Below are 21,781 nucleotides of genomic sequence, written 5' to 3' on the forward strand. Positions count from 1 at the left end.
AAAGTGTGACAATAAAAAGAAATTTAAAACACTCATGTCAGTAAATCAATAAATCTTTCTGACGGTTATGTGTCATGTTTCACTCATTATCATTAGCTTCACACTCACTTTCACTGTCAACACTTGGTTCGGGATTTCGATCCCTCACTGCACCTGAATGGGGTAAGGAGCGGTACCATGCTTGAAATTCTGTTGGAATAACTCCCTTATTGCAGAGACTAATAAGATCCTTGTACTTATGTTCTGATATAGGGAAAGTAGTTTTGTAAGCCTTCTGAAGGATGGGCATCTTTCTTGGGCGATCTCGGCCAAAAGTATTTATCTCAGAGTATCTTCTAGAATGACCATATCGATATTTGAGAAAACCCGGTGCATCCTTTTCAAATCTAAAGCACTTTACTTTCAACCAGTTTACTTTATTTCCATCACTGTCCTTGGTTTTGTTACCCATACAAAGGGCACTAGGAAAGCTTTGCGATGTGAGTGAACACTTTAGACTTTTTCAAAATAATTTCCACCACACTCAATATACTTCTCCATACGTTGAAACCAGTCACTGAACCAACTCTGCCACTTTTCTTCGGTTACATTTTCACACTCTTGTTTCCATGCTGCCAGAAGCTCAATCAATCAATCAATCAATCAATCAATACTGATCTGCATTTAGGGCAGTCGCCCAGGTGGCAGATTCCCTATCTGTTGCTTTCCTAGCCTTTTCCTAAATGATTTCAAAGAAATTGGAAGTTATTCCAATCCCTAACTCCCCTTCCTATAAATGAATACTTGCCCCAGTTTGTCCTCTTGAATTCCAACTTTATCTTCATATTGTGATCTTTCCTACTTTTATAAATGCCACTCAAACTTATTCGTCTACTAATGACATTCCACGCCATCTCTCCACCGACAGCTCGGAACATACCACTTATTACATGTAATAAATATCATTTTTGGTCCGTATTGATGATATTTGATTGAAATAATAACATTAAGTTATTTATTAGACCACCTAATCAATACAAAATCGTCTTGGATGATTTACATAAATTTGTTAGCTAATAGTGGTACATGTTTCGCCTTCCCTGAAGGCATCATCAGCCATAGTCTTAACCTTAAATTAAAAATAAGCGTCTAAATAACATGTAGTAATGAAATGAATTTTAAAATTCATGGCTGATGATGCCTTCAGGGAAGGTGAAACATGTACCACTATTAGCTAACAAATTTATGTAAATCATCCAAGACGATTTTGTATTGATTAAGTTATTTATTAGACCACCTAATGTTATTATTTCAATCACATACCACTTAGTTGAGCAGCTCTTCTTCTTTCTCTCAATTCTTCCCAACCCAAACTTTGCAATATTTTTGTAACGCAACTCTTTTGTCGGAAATCACCCAGAACAAATTGAGCTGCTTTTCTTTGGATTTTTTCCAGTTCTTGAATCAGGTAATCCTGGTGAGGGACCCATACACTGGAACCATACTCTAGTTGGGGTCTTACAAGAGACTTATATGCACTCTCCTTTACATCCTTACTACAACCCCTAAACACCCTCATAACCATGAGCAGAGATCTGTACCCTTTATTTACAATCCCATTTATGTGATTACCCCAATGAAGATCTTTCCTTATATTAACACCTAGATACTTACAGTGATCCCCAAAAGGAACTTTCACCCCATCAACGCAGTAATTAAAACTGAGAGGACTTTTCCTATTTGTGAAACTCACAACCTGACTTTTAACCCCGTTTATCAACATATCATTGCCTGCTGTCCATCTCACAACATTTTTGAGGTCACGTTGCAGTTGCTCACAATCTTGTAACTTATTTATCACTCTATAGAGAATAACATCATCCGCAAAAAGCCTTACCTCCGATTCCACTCCTTTACTCATATCATTTATATATATAAGAAAACATAAAGGTCCGATAACACTGCCCTGAGGAACTCCCCTCTCAACTATTACAGGGTCAGACAAAGCTTCACCTACTCTAACTCTCTGAGATCTATTTTCTAGAAATATAGCAACCCATTCAGTCACTCTTTTGTCTAGTCCAATTGCACTCATTTTTGCCAGTAGTCTCCCATGATCCACCCTATCAAAGACTTTAGACAGGTCAATCGCGATACAGTCCATTTGACCTCCAGAATCCAAGATATCTGCTGTATCTTGCTGGAATCCTACAAGTTTAGCTTCAGTGGAATAACCTTTCCTAAAACCGAATTGCCTTCTATCGAACCAGTTATTAATTTCACAAACGTGTCTAATATAATCAGAAAGAATGCCTTCCCAAAGCTTACATACAATGCATGTCAAACTTACTGGCCTGTAATTTTCAGCTTTATGTCTATCACCCTTTCCTTTATACACAGGGACTACTATAGCAACTCACCATTCATTTGGTATAGCTCCTTCAAGCAAACAATAATCAAATAAGTACTTCAGATATGGTACTATATCCCAACCCATTGTCTTTAGTGTATCCCCATAAATCTTATCAATTCCAGCCGCTTTTCTAGTTTTCAACTTTTGTATCTTATTGTAAATGTCATTGTTATCACATGTAAATTTTAATACATCTTTAGCATTAGTCTCTTCTTCTATCTGGACATTATCCTTGTAACCAACAATCTTTACATACTGCTGACTGAATACTTCTGCCTTTTGAAGATCCTCACATACACACTCCCCTTGTTCATTAATTATTCCTGGAATGTCCTTCTTGGAACCTGTTTCTGCCTTAAAATACCTATACATACCCTTCCATTTTTCACTAAAATTTGTATGACTGCCAATTATGCTTGCCATCATGTTATCCTTAGCTGACTTCTTTGCTAGATTCAATTTCCTAGTAAGTGCCTTCAATTTCTCCTTACTTCCACAGCCATTTCTAACTCTATTTCTTTCCAGTCTGCACCTCCTTCTTAGTCTCTTTATTTCTCTATTATAATAAGGTGGGTCTTTACCATTCCTTACCATCCTTAAAGGTACAAACCTGTTTTCGCATTCCTCAACAATTTCTTTAAACCCATCCCAAAGACTGTTTACATTTTTATTTACCCTTTTCCACCGATCATAGTTACTTTTTAGAAACTGCCTCATGCCTGCTTTATCAGCCATATGGTACTGCCTAACAGTCCTACTTTTAAGACCTTCCTTTCTATCACATTTATTTTTAACTACCACAAAAACTGCTTCATGATCACTAATACCATCTATTACTTCAGTTTCCCTATAGAGCTCATCTGGTTTTATCAGCACCACATCCAGGATATTTTTCCCTCTGGTTGGTTCCATCACTTTCTGAATCAGCTGTCCTTCCCATATTAACTTATTTGCCATTTGTTGGTCATGCTTCCTGTTGTTCGCATTTCCTTCCCAATTGACATCTGGCAAATTCAGATCTCCCGCTACAATCACATTTCTTTCCATGTCGTTTCCCACATAGCTGACTATCCTATCAAATAATTCCGAATCTGCATCAGTGCTACCCTTTCCCGGTCTGTACACTCCAAATATATCAAGTTGCCTATTTTCTTTAGAAATGAGCCTTACACCTAGAATTTCATGTGTCTCATCTTTAACTTTTTCGTAGCTTACAAATTCTTCTTTCACCAGAATGAACATTCCCCTTCCCACCATTCCTATCCTATCTCTACGATACACACTCCAGTGCCGCGAGAAAATTTCTGCATCCACGGATGCAAAACGCCGTCCTTACAGCTTCATCTTCACTTCTGGGAAGATTGCGAAGTCACATGGGGGCAAGATCAGGACTGTATAGAAAGTGATCAAGCACAGTCAACCCTGATCTGGCAAGAAAATCCATTGTTACATTAGCACGATGTGCTGAAGCATTGTCGTGATGCAAGAGCAAAGGGTTGAGCCGTGACCTTGGACGGAGCTGTTTGAGAGCCTGGATGATGTGAGGCAGACAAGTCTCACTGAACCACTTCGCAGTATCTGTCCTGTGTGTTTCTAGCACAACTTGAGTCAGTATGCCCTGTTTAGTGAAGAATACTGCAATCATCCTTTTCTTCACTGACCTTGACTTTCACACAGTCACAGGAGTACCTTCATCTTCAAACAGCCACACCTTGTTCCGGGATTTTGTTGGGACATCGTAATAATAAAGCCAAGTTTTGTCACCTGTAACGATGCTATTGACATTACGCAAAGTCCCATTTTCAAACTGCTTTAGCATTTTTCAGCACCATTTCGCTCGATGTCCCCTTTGTTCCTCTGAAAGTGAATGGGGCACCCAAAGGGAACAAACGTTTCTAACATGGAGATGGTCGTGTAGAATTGAATGACTAGCTGGTGCAGGGATGTGGAGGGTCTCTTCTACCTGCCGATATGTCAACCGCCTCTCTTGCTGCAATATTTTCCTCACAGCTTCAATGTTTTCCTCAGACGGTCGCCCAGAACGAGGATCGCCTTCTACCCCAAAATTGCCCCTCTGGAACTCTTTGCACCAGCGTAAAATTGTTGTCCGATGTGGATAGTCTTTCCCCAGCACAGGAGTCATTTCCTCCAGGCACTCACCATTTCCTCCTCACCATAACAGGGGTGTCCAGCCAACCATTTTTGTGTATTGCAAAACTTTCCTAGTGCCCTTTATATAAGGTGACTTCTGCTTTCTTAAGATAAATCACAAATTTTACACGTCAAAATTATTGCAAACTTACGGATATCAACCAGCTTCTAACACAAATAGCAGCTTTCTGGCGACTGAAAAGACATTATTGTAATAATGATGCAGCCACACTGTAATCATTACGGCCAACAATGGACAGAGTTATTGTTATAACAGCTGCATAATAAGATGTGAATTCTACTGAGCAATAATCAGAGGAAGAACCTGCACCAAGCAGAAGTCACTAAGTGGACTAAGGAACTTCTGCCTGACTAATAAACTGGAAAAATGCACTTAGTGAAAATAGCGAGTGCAGTTTGCAATGGAACGCTTCTCAATATGACTTAATAAGTTCTACCAGCCCATAGAGCATCATTTTGTTAGTATGGTTTTGTACCTTTTCTGACTTAGTGACTTCTGCCTGAACGACGACAAACTGAAAACGACATTTCACCTAACGCTATGATTTAAATAGCGGAAGAGTTGCATAATTTTAAAAGTTTCTTTTCAGTCTTTAATGAAATGACATGGTTTTGTAGGTCTACTAGTCATTACACTATTCTTGATAAAATATTAAAAACTGGGTGAGTTAGCTGTGCAGTTAGGGGCAGGCAGCTGTGAGCTAACATCTGGGAGATAAGGGGGTTCGAAGACCATTCTCGGCAGCCCTGAAGATGGTTATCTATGGTTTCCCATTTACACACCACGCAAATGCTGGGGCTGTACTTTAATTAAGGGCACTGCCGATTCCTTCCCACTCCTAGGCCTTTCCTATCCCATCATCGCCATAAGGCATATCTGTGCCGTTGCAACGTAAAGCAAATTGCAAAATATATATATTAAAAAAACTTCCAGTGCTCGATAAAGATTACTTACAGAAGTTAACTCATTTGAAAAAGTCTCTAATGTTTATTTATTTATTCATTCACAAAGCACAAGATACAGCTACACAGAGCAAATTTCACATGCACTGTCAACAGACTATTTAACAAACGTAAACTTTCATAATAAGATATAGCAAACATAACAAAATATAACAAGATCTGGTACACAGCCTACTAATAACTGTCCAAATCGAAAACCATGAGAATGTCCATGTTCATAGCCAGGTTGTCGTGGGTCAAGATGACGGTATAATCCCTTCCCATCAACTTATCTTTAAGAGACTATTTACACCCCTCTCGAATATGCTTTTATTTGATGCTATATCAAGCTCTTGTTTCTTATTAATATTGTTAAAGAGTGTTGGGAGACGGATTAGGAAAGATCGTTGAAGTATTAAGTGCTGAGTGTGGGGAATGTGGAGAAGGTCTTTGGTTCTGGTGGAGCGGGAAGGAACACGGAGAGAGAAGAGTGAGACAAGATGTTCCGAGCGGTAATGTTCTTTTGTTTCAAATTTCTCATACATCCCCATATTTCTTTATCCACAACACAACCACAGATGCTGCTGGATGCCATTCGATGCATTTCAGTGCAAGCTCAAATGTTTCCTTGGCTGCAATGTGCCTGAGCTTTTAATTTCTTTATATTAATCTTCATTGTCCGTATTGTCTTCACTAACGTCATCGTGGAGAACAGCAGCGGTGAAGCTCTTCAAGCACAGGGGTCAGGCAGTAACAGCTCACTCGTTCACTTATTTTGAATGCCGGACACATTTTAGGCTGTGGCGCCACCTTCATCCTCGAGGTGGAAATAGTGTTCTGTTGTAGTGAATTTTAGTTCTGATGGTAATAACCATGCAAGAAATAAACCAGGTTTTTAGTTCATAGTTTATGTATAGGCTTCTTAATGCGGTTTTTCCGTACTGGTTTAACGTCGCACTAACACACCGAAGATTTTCAGCTACGGAAAAGTATGGGAGAGTGCTTGAGTTGGGAAGGAAATGGCCATGGCCTTAATTAAGGTACAGCCCCAGCATTTTCCTGGTGTGAAAATGGGAAACCACAGAAAACCATCTTCAGGGCTGCCGACTGTGGAATTCGAACCCCACATGTCCCGAATACAAGCTCACAGTTACATGACCCTAACCACACGGCCAACTCTCTCTCTTTTGTTTTGTTTTTTTCAGTTATAATCTGTTATTCTCTCTTCTTTTTCAGATATTTTCTAAATTTCATTTCTTCATAAATTAGTTCCGACAGACTGAAGATTAGAGATGATCATGAATGCCGAAGTTTCTTAATTTTTAATAGACGGTTGTCTCTGGAATCGGTTCCCTATAAATCCCGTGGATGTTGAATATGGGAGCTCTTTACATGCCGAGCAGACAGATGAAAATGGGTTAGAGCAGGGTGAAGAATGGTGGACCGACTTCTTCAACAAGATCGCTTGAGGACAACATAGCACAGGGGCGTGAGTGACTGGCTAGTATCTTGATTATTATTATTCAAAAGGCCCGTCTGGTGGCTGTGATCGTTAAGGCGTTGAAGTCTAAAAGGTCTGACACCGTGATTCGAGTTCCATTGGTTGAAAAAATTTTCACCATCAGAATGTTGACTGGCAGGGTAAAGGAAGTGGTGCTATACAATTTATAATCACTAGATTGCATGTCAGAAGCCTGGATTAAATTCCGAACCTCTCTGCAGTGCTCGAATGGAGTGAGGGCATATGATGCTGTTGATAGTGATTTGTCCGTTGGATGGAGACGTTAAGCCTTGAGCAGACCCCTTGGTTCTATTCGACAGGAGCAGGCTATGTGCCGGCACCAGGTTTCACCCTACAATCATATATGACATCATTCATTTCATCTCATCAGGTTGACATCAGGAAGGGCATCCGGTCATAAAAACCCGCCACGACAGATTCATCTCAACCCATACCCGACCCCGTAGAGAAGCGGGACAAGGGTTGGACAAACAACGTTATTCTTTGAAAAGGCATGACTATTCAAATTAGAGGCCACCCACCTTCTGGGACATATTATGAAAATCCTTGAACACATTCTTGATATAAGATTATGAAACACCATCAGCATCTCAGCAAACCAGTCTGGCGTCATTAATAACTGCAGAACAGCAGATGCAATTCATACTCTTTGACTGCTGATGGAAAGATGCTATGAGAAATGAGACAGTGGACATGGCTTTTCTTGATTTGGAAAAGGCATTTAGCAGGAGCGTTCCTTGAAAGCGAGTTAATATACACTGACTTGCTAGGCCTGTCGGGACTCCACCAGAGCCCCGTTAGTTGCAATCTTTTTCAGAATTTCTGTAGGGCCTTCACAGCTACCATAGCAGTCTTGGGACACACGGAGTCTCCACCGTACTTCACCCCCGCAGGCTACTCCCTACCTTATGACTAGAGACGGGAATTATAGGCACGAATAGGTTAGAATGCAAACGTATTTAACCAAGGCGCAGGTGCATGTTACCCGCATGACGGTTCTGCGGTGAGATTTGCATATATATTATCGGTCTGGACAAACAGAACCCCAAAAATTTGTGGAATTCCCCGACATAACTGTAGAGCGGCTGGATTACACTTGCGCCTTCTTCAAATACGTTTGCATTCTAACCTATTCGTGCCTATAATTCCCGTCTCTACTTATGACGTTGCCCATCTCCCATGACGTGGACAAGGGGATGGACTTGTGGAATTTCTGAGAAGCAAGATAGGAGTGCCAAGAATGGATAAGATAAGAAATGAGAAAGCCACTACAGAACAGGATAGAGGCATCTAGATGGTATGGACACATGAAGAGAATGACAGAGGAAAGGATACACAGGAGGATGCACGCAATGGAGGTAACAGGAAAACGACCAAGAGACAGGTGGATAAAAGGAGTGGAAGGGCGTGTGCAGAGAACAGAAGAGGACTGTGCAAGAGTGAAGAGGGAGAAGTGGTAGGAAGACAAGAGGAGATGGAGAGGCTTATGTTCCAAGAGACCTGGCCAACGGCTGGAAACTAATGATGATGATGATGATGATTGTTGTTTAAAGGGGCCTAACATCTAGGTAATTGGCCCCTAAACACAATGTACCTGAAGCCTGTGTCAACTAGCACTGTGCAGCTGTGTTGGTGTCCAGCAAGGATCAGATTTGTCCCTGTTGCTCTTCCTACTCTGCATGAATGCCATCACAAATGACATCCAGATGAGACATCTGTGGACGTTGTCATATTCGTGATGTTATGTTAGCTAAGGAATTATACAAGAGCCTTCAGCAGCAGTGGAAGATAAGCCACGCAGAATTTAGGTTGAAATTAAATTCAAAGAAGATAGAATTCCTGGAATCCGGCAACCAAAGTAACTGCACATTTTTGTACCCTTCTTCAATTGGTCCATGTTATTACTTGTCTCATCTGATAACCATTGTTTTGCAATGTAATTTTTTTTTCATCTTTTCCTAAAATGTTTTAATCTTGCTTCTCATATTTCAGGACAAGAATGGATGGAAATAAACCAGTTTGCTCAGAATGCTGGGTTGACGCTAATCTTTGATCTAAACGTTCTGCTTCGAGATGGACAAAGGTGGAACACTACAAATGCCAAGGAGCTGTTGGAGTTTTCTGCTAAATATGGTTTTGTAGTTGTATGGCAACTGGGAAATGGTGAGTGTAGTATATTACAGACTGTATGTGTGTTGTATGTTCAGTCTTCAGTCCGAAGGCTGGTTGGATCCTCAACATCTCAGCCATTAGCTGTCATAGATGGCCTAGGCATCACTGAAGAGGCGTACTAGGGAAATGAGGAGTGAGGTAGTTTCCTGTTGCTTTCCTCACTGAGCCAGAAGTTGCTATTACCTATCAGTCTACCACGCCCACTGAAATGCATGCCCCAGCTGATTCTATGAGCAATATTTTCACACCGTTCATAGCAAGGACTTGCTGCATAAGGAATGGCATTACTCGGTCACTTTCATATTACAAGTAACAACTCTCATTATTGTTCCGTATTGAAGATGACGTTAGGCATAGATATCAAGGATAATTTAATAATAAACCACCTATTCAATACTTTCCACGTTTAATGTGGTTATTATCTACATGATTTTATGTAGACTTATTTAGGTCAGGTACATGTTTCACCCATTATTTTGGGCATCTTCAGCCTGTAAACAACCTTTAGGTCAAGGTTTGGGACCTTTTTAACCAATATAAACATACCAATATATACACTAAATACATTATATACATTATATACAATATATACAAACATTAATGAACTCTTAAGATGGGTAGGGTAACATAAGTTAATACAGTTAAGTTTTTTGGTCCTAATCTATCTAATATGAAAAATGTCCAAAACTAAAATGGATCTTCTTTTTGGTAAAGAGGATTACATATCGGGGTTTATGTGACCCCTATATCATATTAATGTTCTTGACGTACTGTGTCTGTTGACAGGATGTGTCGTCAACAATAAGTGGAGATTTGAACTGATTGTTGCTTGTAGGTTGGTCAAGATTGAAAATATAAATTTAAATTAAATGTGTTTTAACTTGGCAGTTCTATTCTGGTTAACTTAAAATGTTCAAAAATAAAATGAAATGGATCTTCTTTTTATAAGTCTTGAGAAAGGGAAACATTAATGAACATCAATGAAGGCTTATTTGACCCACGATTTTCATTTTCATGTTCTTGACGTAACTAATATTTAAATGTGTTGTCATGCACAAGTGGAGATTTAAAAAACCGACTGGTTAAGAACGTTGTGAATGAAACTGTTAGCGTCTTGACTTTGGGTCTCATGTAACGTCAAGGAATTGACAAGAGTACAATATTAAGCTGTTTCATAGTTTTAGGCTGCTGCTTAATTGAGAAGGAACATCCTAGACACTTGATACAGTCTTGTATGAATATTGTTCCCGTTGATGTGTTGCTTGGTCTTTGGGGGGGATCTTAAGAATATCTGTAATGAAGTAGAAAAGTAATATTGAATTAAAAATTTAGAGCACGCGTTGTGATAAAATGTATTAAATTAACACCTCTTAACTGTAAAATGACTTACTTGTTCAATTAATACTAGATGGACCTGTCTGTTCCGGCAGCGCCTGTCTTATCAACATTTCTACTCCTGGTGTTGTACTGGTGTGGTAATGGAGGGGCGGGGCATGGAGGGAGAGTGGGGGTAGGCTGGTCTATGGGCGTGTGTGCTGTTCTGGAGGGGAGTTTCTAGAAGCGATATGGGCGGGTTTAACTTTTGGCATGGTGGATGAAGCATTTGAGTGTGGAGATTTAAATAATTGAGGGATTTTGTTTTGATCTGAATTCACGATATTAATTAATCTAGGTGTTAATTCGTACAAAGGATTTTTAATTTCATTGACGTCGTTGAGATTTTTATTTTTATTGTAGGTTTGGTCTAAAAATATGTGTAGATTTTCCAGTTCATTCATTAATTTCCCTTTACCTATGCTTCTAATGATGGTAAGATCTTTCTGTATGTATGTAAAGTGATGGCCCGTTTCTCTCATGTGTTTGCTCATCGCTGAGTACTTATTGTGTTTTTGAGCGTTATAATGTTCAAGATATCTCGTGTGAAAGCTCCGGCCAGTCTGTCCGATATAAGAAAAATCACATTGTGTACATGTTAGTTTATATATGCCGGACCTTGAATAATGGTTGCTATTGTGATTGACCTTGTTGTGGTTAAAAAATATGTTTCGATTGGTGTTTTCTGTCCTGAAGGCTATATTAATATTGTGCTTTTTAAAAGTATTTGCGATCTGATGGACGGGTGGGTTGTTATATGTAAATGTGGCGAAACTAGCTTTTTTAGGTTTTTCTGGGATGAGATTAGTGGACAGTTTAATTTTGATTTTATTAATCAAACGGTTGACCATATCTATTTTAAACCCGTTGTTGAGCAAGATTCCTTATGTACTTCAGTTCAATTTTTAAATTGTTGGGAGAAAGAGGAATTTTTAAAGCTCTATAAATTAAATTATAGAAATAGGCTTGTTTTTGGGACTTGGGGTGTAGGGATGAATTCATAATAGTTAAGGGAGAGTGTGTAGGTTTCCTGTATATTCGAAAATCAAAGGTATTATGTCCGCGTGTAATAGTTAAGTCCAAAAAGTTTAAAGAGTTCCTAACCTCATCCTCTTTAGTAAACTTAACATTGGGATCAACTTTGTTTAGGGACTCCAAGTTCTCGTCACTATTAGTGACATTTTTGTCGAAAATTATGAAAGTATCGTCTACAAATCTGAGCCATAAACATACGCCTTTTATTTGTGTTATAATTTTTGTGTGTTCTATTGTGTCCATATAAATGTCTGCTCAGATGCCAGAAAGAGGGTCGCCCATCGCTAAGCCTTTTTGTTGGTAAAACGTTCCATTGAAAGAGAAAAAGTTGTTGCTTAAGACAAAATTTAATATCTTCATGAATTCTTCAATTTCCATCTTACTAAGGCCGCTGTGTTTATTGATATTATCACTGATGATTCTTACAGTTTCTTTGGTAGGGATGTTTGGGTACATATTTACGACGTCATAGGAGCACATTGAGTGATTGGGTTGCAGCTTAAACTTGTTTAAAATTTCGCAAAAAGTGAATGAATTTTTTAAAGGATGTTTATTATTGAATACGTAATGTTTTTTGAGGAAGCCGTGAATGAATTTTGATACTTTATAGGTGGGGCTGTTTCTGCGGTTTATGATAGGGCGTATTGGAATGTCCTTCTTATGAATCTTTGGTAAGGCTCTGGCTGTCGGAATACTAGGGTTCATGTTAAAAAGTTTTTGTTGTTCTTGTTCATTGAAAAGAAAGTTAAAACTTCTTATTAGAGTTTTTAGATTTCGCTGAATTCTCGTGGTTGGATCTTTGTTGACTATTGTGTATATTTTGTCCTTAAAAAAGTCTTCTGTTTTTTTAATGTATGTGTTTTGATCTACGAGAACTGTGGATCCTCCTTTGTCCGCTTTTGTGACAATGATGTTGTTGTCGTCTATTTTCTTTTTTACATTCTGGATCAATTTTTTGTGGTCGAAATTTGAATTTGCGTTTATTTCTTCCACTAATTTTGGTAGTTTCTTTTTTACCTCAAATCTGGTATCATTTTGTGTTTCTAAAGGGAGTTTAGAAATGTTAGCCTCGATCTCGGCTACTGTATTGATAATATCCGTTTCTTTTTTCTTGCTAGGCCAGTTATGTTTTAAGCCTTTATTCAAGATCCCCATTTCTTCTTCAGAGAACTGTACATCTGTCAAATTAACTACTGTGGGTGTATTGTTCTGTGAGGGAGTCGCTTTTTGCGTGTCTGAACTACGTTTTGGTAACCGTGATTGGGATGCTTTTAATTGAGATAGTTTCTTGTCGAGAGTAACTTGCTTCCTATCCAACAAAGCAATCAATTTATTGTCCACATGTAGTTGGAAGGAGTTCCATTCCATTCTAAGCATAGGTAAAGGGAAATTAATGAATGAACTGGAAAATCTACATATCTTTTTAGACCAAACCTACAATAAAAATAAAAATCTCAACGACGTCAATGAAATTAAAAATCCTTTGTACGAATTAACACCTAGATTAATTAATATCGTGAATTCAGATCAAAACAAAATCCCTCAATTATTTAAATCTCCACACTCAAATGCTTCATCCACCATGCCAAAAGTTAAACCCGCCCATATCGCTTCTAGAAACTCCCCTCCAGAACAGCACACACGCCCATAGACCAGCCTACCCCCACTCTCCCTCCATGCCCCGCCCCTCCATTACCACACCAGTACAACACCAGGAGTAGAAATGTTGATAAGACAGGCGCTGCCGGAACAGACAGGTCCATCTAGTATTAAATGAACAAGTAAGTCATATTACAGTTAAGAGGTGTTAATTTAATACATTTTATCACAACGCGTGCTCTAAATTTTTAATTCAATATTACTTTTCTACTTCATTACAGATATTCTTAAGATCCCCCCCAAAGACCAAGCAACACATCAACGGGAACAATATTCATACAAGACTGTATCAAGTGTCTAGGATGTTCCTTCTCAATTAAGCAGCAGCCTAAAACTATGAAACAGCTTAATATTGTACTCTTGTCAATTCCTTGACGTTACATGAGACCCAAAGTCAAGACGCTAACAGTTTCATTCACAACGTTCTTAACCAGTCGGTTTTTTAAATCTCCACTTGTGCATGACAACACATTTAAATATTAGTTACGTCAAGAACATGAAAATGAAAATCGTGGGTCAAATAAGCCTTCATTGATGTTCATTAATGTTTCCCTTTCTCAAGACTTATAAAAAGAAGATCCATTTCATTTTATTTTTGAACATTTTAAGTTAACCAGAATAGAACTGCCAAGTTAAAACACATTTAATTTAAATTTATATTTTCAATCTTGACCAACCTACAAGCAACAATCAGTTCAAATCTCCACTTATTGTTGACGACACATCCTGTCAACAGACACAGTACGTCAAGAACATTAATATGATATAGGGGTCACATAAACCCCGATATGTAATCCTCTTTACCAAAAAGAAGATCCATTTTAGTTTTGGACATTTTTCATATTAGATAGATTAGGACCAAAAAACTTAACTGTATTAACTTATGTTACCCTACCCATCTTAAGAGTTCATTAATGTTTGTATATATTGTATATAATGTATATATTGTATTTAGTGTATATATTGGTATGTTTATATTGGTTAAAAAGGTCCCAAACCTTGACCTAAAGGTTGTTTACAGGCTGAAGATGCCCAAAATAATGGGTGAAACATGTACCTGACCTAAATAAGTCTACATAAAATCATGTAGATAATAACCACATTAAACGTGGAAAGTATTGAATAGGTGGTTTATTATTAAATTATCCTTGATATCTATGCCCACTTTCATATTGTCAAAGCCGAAGGTAAGAGACTGAGACAGAAGACTGTAGACCCTAGGTCTTACGATTGGGGAATGAGCTCCCTCTGTGGATCAGTGATAGAGTGTCGCTGTCCTCATCCCAAGATAGGGGATTTGAAACCTGCAGAGGTAGTCAGATTTTTGTAGGGCAGAAAAAAGTCTATTGGACACTATGTTGTACAATGCCAGGATGTAAAAGATCTCTGGAGACACATTTCGTGTTTACTCAACAAAATTCATCAAAACTCGGCCATAGACGCCCAAGAGATTTGGTTTACTCTGCCTAGTAGGCCTAGAGTAAGATGGAACATTGAAATTTACAAGCAGTATTATTATTATTATTATTATTATTATTATTATTATTATTATTATTATTATTATTATTAAAGAAATAGTGGATCAATTATTTCCTAATAATTCAGAGAGGATTGATGATGAGGGAGGAAAGGATCCAGAAAATGTGCCTCTCTTTACATCTGAAGAACTGATGACAGCTTTTAACTCTTAGAAAGAAGAAGGCTCCTTGACCAGATGGTATTCCATCAGAAGTACTAAAGGTGATAGGTGAATTCTACTCTGACCTGCTGCTGAGAATGTACAATCACTGTTTGAAAGCGGGTGCTTTTTGTATTCACTGAAAAATAGCTCAACTGGTTTTGATCAGTAAAGATAAAAATTGGGGTTATAGACCTCAATGTATGTTGGATATATCTGGGAAATGACTAGAGAAACTTCTACAACCCAGAATACTTACAGCAGCTCACTTAGCTGGGGATCTATCTGATTGTCAACATGGATTTCGCAAGGGTCACTCAACGATTGATGTGGTCAGGGAAGTTGTGAAGATAGCAGAAAGAGCACAATCAGGCAATCCTTATCCTAGGAAAATGACACTGCTTGTGACCTGAGATGTAAAGAAAATGCATTAAGTTCAGCAAGATGGAGTGATATGTTGGAAGCGCTTCAAGAAACTTTTAATTTGCCAGAGTATCTTATGCACATATTGAGAGACTAACTGCCTCTGTGGATCAGTGGTAGAGTATCGGGCTCGAGATCCCAAGATACCTCGTTCAAACCCGGCAGAGGTAGTCGGATTTTTGAAGGGCGGGTAAAAGTCCATTCGACATGGCACGATGTTGGCAGTAAAAGATCTCTGGTGACACATTTGGTGTTTACCCGACAAAATTAATTAAATCTCAGCCATAGATGCCCAAGAGAGTTTCGGTTTACTCGGTCTGCTATCTAGTAGACCTGGAGTAAAACATAATGTCGAAATTGATGAGCAGGCAGCCAGATGGCGTCAAATTGAAATTTATGCACACGGTAGCTGAGGCCATACGATTATTATTATTATTATTATTTTTATTATTATTATTATTATTATTATTATTATTATTATTATTATTATTATTATTATTATTATTATTATTATTATTATTATTATTATTATTATTATTATTACGGGGATACCCATGGATCAGCAGAGGTGGAAGAAAGTGCCGGGGTGAATGGGTCTAACTACAAAATCAAAGTTAATTTAAAACTGTAACAAAGGTTATATTTATTTCTCTCTTTTTAAAAAACAACAAGTAACAATGTAACAGGTACCAGTAGCAATAAACAAGTCTAGGAAAGACAAGATTGGTGGTATAAACAGAACTTGGGCTTCAAGCCCTCACTTTACACTTCCTGAGCTACACCCTTAACTTTACAAAGATCATAACCTTACTTACGGGCAGAAATCCCCTAATACCTGGAGCACTGGCTCCCAACTCAAATTATTAAGCATTCAAAAGGCATTCAGTAATCTTACTTTGAAAACGAGCTAACAGGCTGTCAGTTTTCAAGCCTATTCAAGGCAACACCCAAAATATCTTATATCTTTTGGCCTTCCATGGCCCAGCTTACAAAATTGAAACAGGGGTATCTTGTACCCAACCTATAAGGCCTTTGTGTACAAGAAATAACAGTTAAATAAATTGCCCGAACACAAAATGAAAGGAGTCGAATACTTGCACTCCTAGATGTGAATTTTAAAACCTAAAGGGCACTAGGCCAATGAAACAGGGGCTATTCCCAAACTATGGAGGTGACTCGTATAATAAAGAAATTTAACACATTACGGAAAGGAAGGAAATCAGTTACAAAACGTAGTCACCTCAAACCAAAATGAAGGGGGCGCTCGAGAGGGTGCATCACTCTCTATCCCCGATTTACAGTTAAAGATTTTGTGAACTTTTTACATAAGCCGGCAGAGAATTACATTTGTAGAGAAGTAGGTTACACATTTAAGGTTTCGGACCTCTCCCTCAGGTTAAACTGCGGAGCTAGCAAGATATAAGATGTTAACTGGCCATTACCTTGCTGAAGACCTGCTGCTTGAAGAAAGAGGCACCTCCTGCCTCCTGCTTGACACACACACTAAGTTAGATGTTGATCAAATGGCCAAGAGCCGTGAAAACCTGCAGTTTATAAACCCTTGGGGAAGGTTCGAGACCTTTCGTAAATAATCAAGACACATCCACAGAATTTTATTGGTGAATGAACAAGTTACACTCAAAATCGAAGAAGAAACATGGAATTGGTTGAAAATTAATTACAGAAATTCTTGATTGGCTAAATTCAAAACTAGCGGAAAGAAAACTATTACCAACCCAAAAATGAATGAACGAAATTTAGTAAAGATAAAACTTATGAATACAAAGTTTCTTCAAAAAGGTTCCTTCACTTCGCACCAGGGTGCATGATCAAAGTTTGTTAGTGGTGACGTCTTTGAGAGAATGTCCAAACTTCTTGATGAACGGAAAACAAAACAAGTTGAAATTCACACAGTACTGGAAATTTCACTATACCAAAATTACGGTAGTGACATCTTCTGAGGAAAATTTTGAGTAGATCTTGTTCCAAGTTCTGTGTTTCTCCTGTAGAGGAGTTCTATTGGCGCAAGATTTAAATGTGCGGCGTAGAGGTGTACCTCCCTGTACAGACCTCTTCCCAATAAATGTCCTTCCAAGGGGTGACACAGAAGAATTTTTTTTTTTAAATTTTTGTTTCAATTTGGAGAAAACAAAAATTTCAAAGTTTTTTGTTGATGGGTAGAAACCAGTTAAACTTCAGCTTGAGAGTGTCTTTGTTGCCATAAATACATGTGAAATACATACGAATATTTTTGACGGCAAGTCCTGCCGCCGCTGCCGATATCCAGTTGAGGTCGCCCAAAAGCCTCAAGTACCTTCAGATACACCTCTCCCGCTACTTTGAGAGGGGTAGTCGTGGTGAAGGACGCCGCAGATCAGAAGTGTATTTACAGTCCCCAGATGAGTTGGTGGTAGGGGCGCCGCACTTCAGCCTTTGCCGGGAGATGGACTCCGGCGCACCATACACAGGTAGACATCACGGGAGTGGAGTGGGCCCGTACCCCACCTCAGTGGTGGTACGGCGACGAACGGCTTCGGGGACACTGAAACAGTAAGATCTTGGCGACAGAAAAATGGTATTGGTAACTTGAAAACAGAAGGTATGATCTTTATTGGTGGTGCTGAGAACCGGGCGGCATGGAAGGTTTTACATGCCATACGTGTGGATGTGCATGAGGCGGGGGTTTGGTAATGGCCACTAAGAAAGTGACAGTAGGAAAACCAGAAGGGAAGATCGTACATCGAGTATACATCTAGAGAGCAAAAAGCAACCAAAGGGCATAAGGCCTTAGATTTAAAGAAAAATATAACCCTCAAGCTCCTGCTAAAATGTTGATAGCTAAGTTAACAATGACGTTACACAGGTTTTATTTGCGAGATGTGGACTCTAAAGATCCTCTCCGTGGCTGGATTGCTCACCAACAATGTAACTGGAGTCAGGAAATTTAAAATGATGCACGGCCCAGGAAATCTGGGGGTAAGCTTGCCCGCGAGAACAAAGTTTTTTACCATGACATGATCACCTACTTTTAAATTGGTGGTCCTCCGTCCACGATCATATCTTTCCCTAACCTTTTCATGAGAAGCTTTAAGATTGGCCTTAGCCTTTTTCCATAGATCTCCAATGTTATCGGGATCTTTTGTCTCTGGTAGAATATCATTGAGTGACCAAAGGTTAGAGAGCGGCATGTTAGGCACAAATTTAAACATCAAGGAAGCAGGAGTGAACTTATGAGATTCATGAACTGCCGAATTCAAAGCGAAGGCTAACCAATGCAGGGATGTATCCCACCTGGAATGATCATCATGATGAAATGCAATGAGCGCCGATCTCAGATTACCGTATGATTGACCCGCTCAGCCAGAGATGGTTGTGGATAGTACGCCGAAGTAGTTACATGAGAGATGGACAGATCAAAACAGAATTTACGGAAGAGATTGGAGGTAAATGCCTTATCATTATCAGAAACTAAGTATTGACATGGACCAAAAGAAGCAAAGATAGCATTTATAAACAAGAAATGGACTGAGCGGTAGCCAGCTTAGTCGAAAAAAACAGGAAAACCTCGTGAAATCATCTACACATACGAGAATGAATTTGTTGGCATTCCCCTTTGATTGGGGGAAGGGTCCTACGTAGTCGATATAGAGGCGTTCCATGGGGCGCGATGCTTAATGAGAAGATAATAGCCCTAGCTTAGTGGACATGGTGGGTTTACTAAGCAAACAACATTTACAAGCTTTTACCAATTCATGAATTTCACCATCCATACGTTTCCAAATAAACATTTTCCGGATCTTTTCTCGAGTTTTGAAGATGCCTAAATGCCGCCCTAATGGGGTCTCATGGTAGTACTTGAAGATTATAGGTACAAGAACAGCTGTAACCACAACTTTCGTCTTTTGATCATGGCTCGACGGGCAACATAAAACACCATTCCTCAACACAAAGGGGATAATATGTTCCCCAGAAGAAGGGGTTTCCATAATAAGAGCCAGTGCTGGATCTTCACGTTGATATTTTTCAATATCTCTAAACAACGTGGGGGTGTCAGTTATAATGACATTTACACCAGGAGTTATGGCTTCGGGAAGAGAAGAACTATCTTCCAACTCGGAGGTCTCCACATCATTAGCAAACATGCGGCTTAATCCATCCGCAACAACATTTTCAGATCCTCTTATATGCCTGACAGAAAACTGGAAGGCCGAAATCCTGATGGCCCATCGGGCTATACGACCCGTACGACGCGGTCTAGCTAAGACCCAACTTAAAGCTTGGTTATCAGTTTCTGGGTCGAACTTGACGTGTTCCAGGTAGAGTCGGAACTTCTCTAATGCAAATAAGTGCCAAACCCTCAAGTTCGTAGATGAAATACTTGGCTTCTTGAGCCGATAGTGTCCTAGATGCATAGGTGCTGGGTCGCCTTCCAAGTTCAGTCCCTTGAAGAAGCACAGCAGCCACTGCCGATGACGACGTGTTGGTTTGAACGATAAATTTCTTCGAGAAATCAGGCATAGCAAGAACAGGAGCATTACAAAGAGTTAATTTCAGGTTTTCGAAAGCGGCTTGTTGAGAAGGCCCCCACTCAAATTTGACGCCTTTCCTACGGAGTAAGTTCAAGGGCGCCGCTCTGTTAGCGAAGTTAGGAATAAATTTCCTGAAGAAATTCACCATGCGTATGAATCTGGCAATACCTTTGATGTCCTTAGGAGGTTTGAAATCACGGATGGCCTGTGTTCTAGAATATAATAATTTCGTGTGGCTATTTCTAGCCGAGTGCAGCCCTTGTAAGGCAGACCCTCCGATGAGGGTGGGCGGCAACTGCCATGTGTAGGTAACTGCGTGTTATTGTGGTGGAGGATAGTGTTATGTGTGGTGTGTGAGTTGCAGAGATGTTGGGGGCAGCACAAACACCCAGCCCCCGGGCCATTGGAATTAACCAATGAAGGTTAAAATCCCCGACCCGGCCAGGAATCGAACCCGGGACCCTCTGAACCGAAGGCCAGTGCGCTGACCATTCAGCCAACGAGTCGGACGTGTTCTAGAATGATCAATAGACACCCCATCGGGCGACACAAAATGCCCTAGGAATGACATGGAAGGCTTAGCAAACGAAGGTGATTAAGGACCTCTTTCAGATGATCAATGTGTTCTTCAAAGGTCTCAGAAAATACGATGACATCATCAAGATAATGGTATAAGTATTCAAACTTGATGTCAGAGAAGACCCTATCTAGCAGTCTGGTAAGCACAGCCACTCCTGTGGGGAGCACGAAAGGTACGCGGTTGTACTCATACAAGTTCCAATCCGTGGCAAACGCTGTTAGATGTTTTGATTCCTCGGCTAGAGGTATTTGATTTTACGCCTAGGTCTAAGATGGTGAAAAACAAGAGTGTAGGTCGGGAAGAGGCACAGACTGTAACACCACCTTCCGATTTAAAGCCCTATAGTCAATCGCAGGCGTGAAACCACCTTGGGGTTTCGGAACTAGGAAAACAGGCGATGAATACACCAACTTAGAGGGTCGAATTATACCATCTTTCAGCATCTGATCTATGATCTCTTTGAGAGCCTTCATTTTAGGAGAAGATAGCCTGTAATGAGGAAACCTAACTGGGATCGAATCAGTAACCTCAATCTTGTATTCAGTAAGGTCAGTAACACCAAGAGTGTCGGAGAAAACATCTGGAAATGACTGACACAACTTATGAATACCCTCAGCCTGCTTCTCAGGTAGATGTCTAAGGTCTAACAACATCTAATCCTGGGTAGGCGAAATAGATGAACATGACACAGAATTACATTTTAGCAAGGGAATTTTACAATTACTGGCAAATTTGAAAGTGCACGACTTGCTCTGAACGTCAAGCACTAGACCAGTAACAGACGTGAAATCCGCTCCCAGTATTACTGGGTAAGACAAGTTCTTAGTGGCAAACAATTTAACTTTCCAAGTAAATTTAGAAATCCGAATTTTGGCAAAGATGGAACCTAAAATTTCTAAAGGAGAGGAATTAGCCGAAACGCATTGAACCGAAGACGAACAATAATCAGAAAATTTACAAATAGACCTTAATTTGGAATACCACTCAGCCGAGATAATGGAATAAACACTCCCTAAGTCTAATAGAGTGGTAACCGGTTCATCATTCAATTCAATTTTGAGAAATGGTACAAGTGCAGAGGTCTCTGCCGCAATCCTAAGACATTCTTAAGGCATTCAAATGCAGGGTTGGAAGAATTTCTACCCTGTTCCGAGCCTGAGCTTTCGGATTAATAGGGGCTGAGCTTTGAAAAGATGAACACACTGACTCAGCCTGAGATACTAGTCATTTCCTATTATTTGAGTTGGTGGAGGTTGCACCAGAAATTGAACAGGAGGGGGTGGTATTGGCATGAGGGCAGTTC

General features: G+C 39.5%; 1 protein-coding gene across 1 annotated transcript in view; it reads left to right on the plus strand.

Moving 5' to 3' along the window:
* The window catches only part of LOC136883533 (heparanase), a 142,758-nt gene that overhangs the window by 47,132 nt on the left and 73,845 nt on the right, over positions 1-21,781 (plus strand). The window contains exon 4 of the mRNA XM_067155903.2: positions 9,021-9,191. Coding sequence (XP_067012004.2) covers positions 9,021-9,191 — 171 coding nt within the window. The remainder of the gene's footprint in view (positions 1-9,020; positions 9,192-21,781) is intronic.

The sequence above is a fragment of the Anabrus simplex genome, chromosome 1 (assembly GCF_040414725.1).
Source record: "Anabrus simplex isolate iqAnaSimp1 chromosome 1, ASM4041472v1, whole genome shotgun sequence".
In the NCBI taxonomy this organism is placed as follows: Eukaryota; Metazoa; Arthropoda; class Insecta; order Orthoptera; family Tettigoniidae; genus Anabrus; species Anabrus simplex.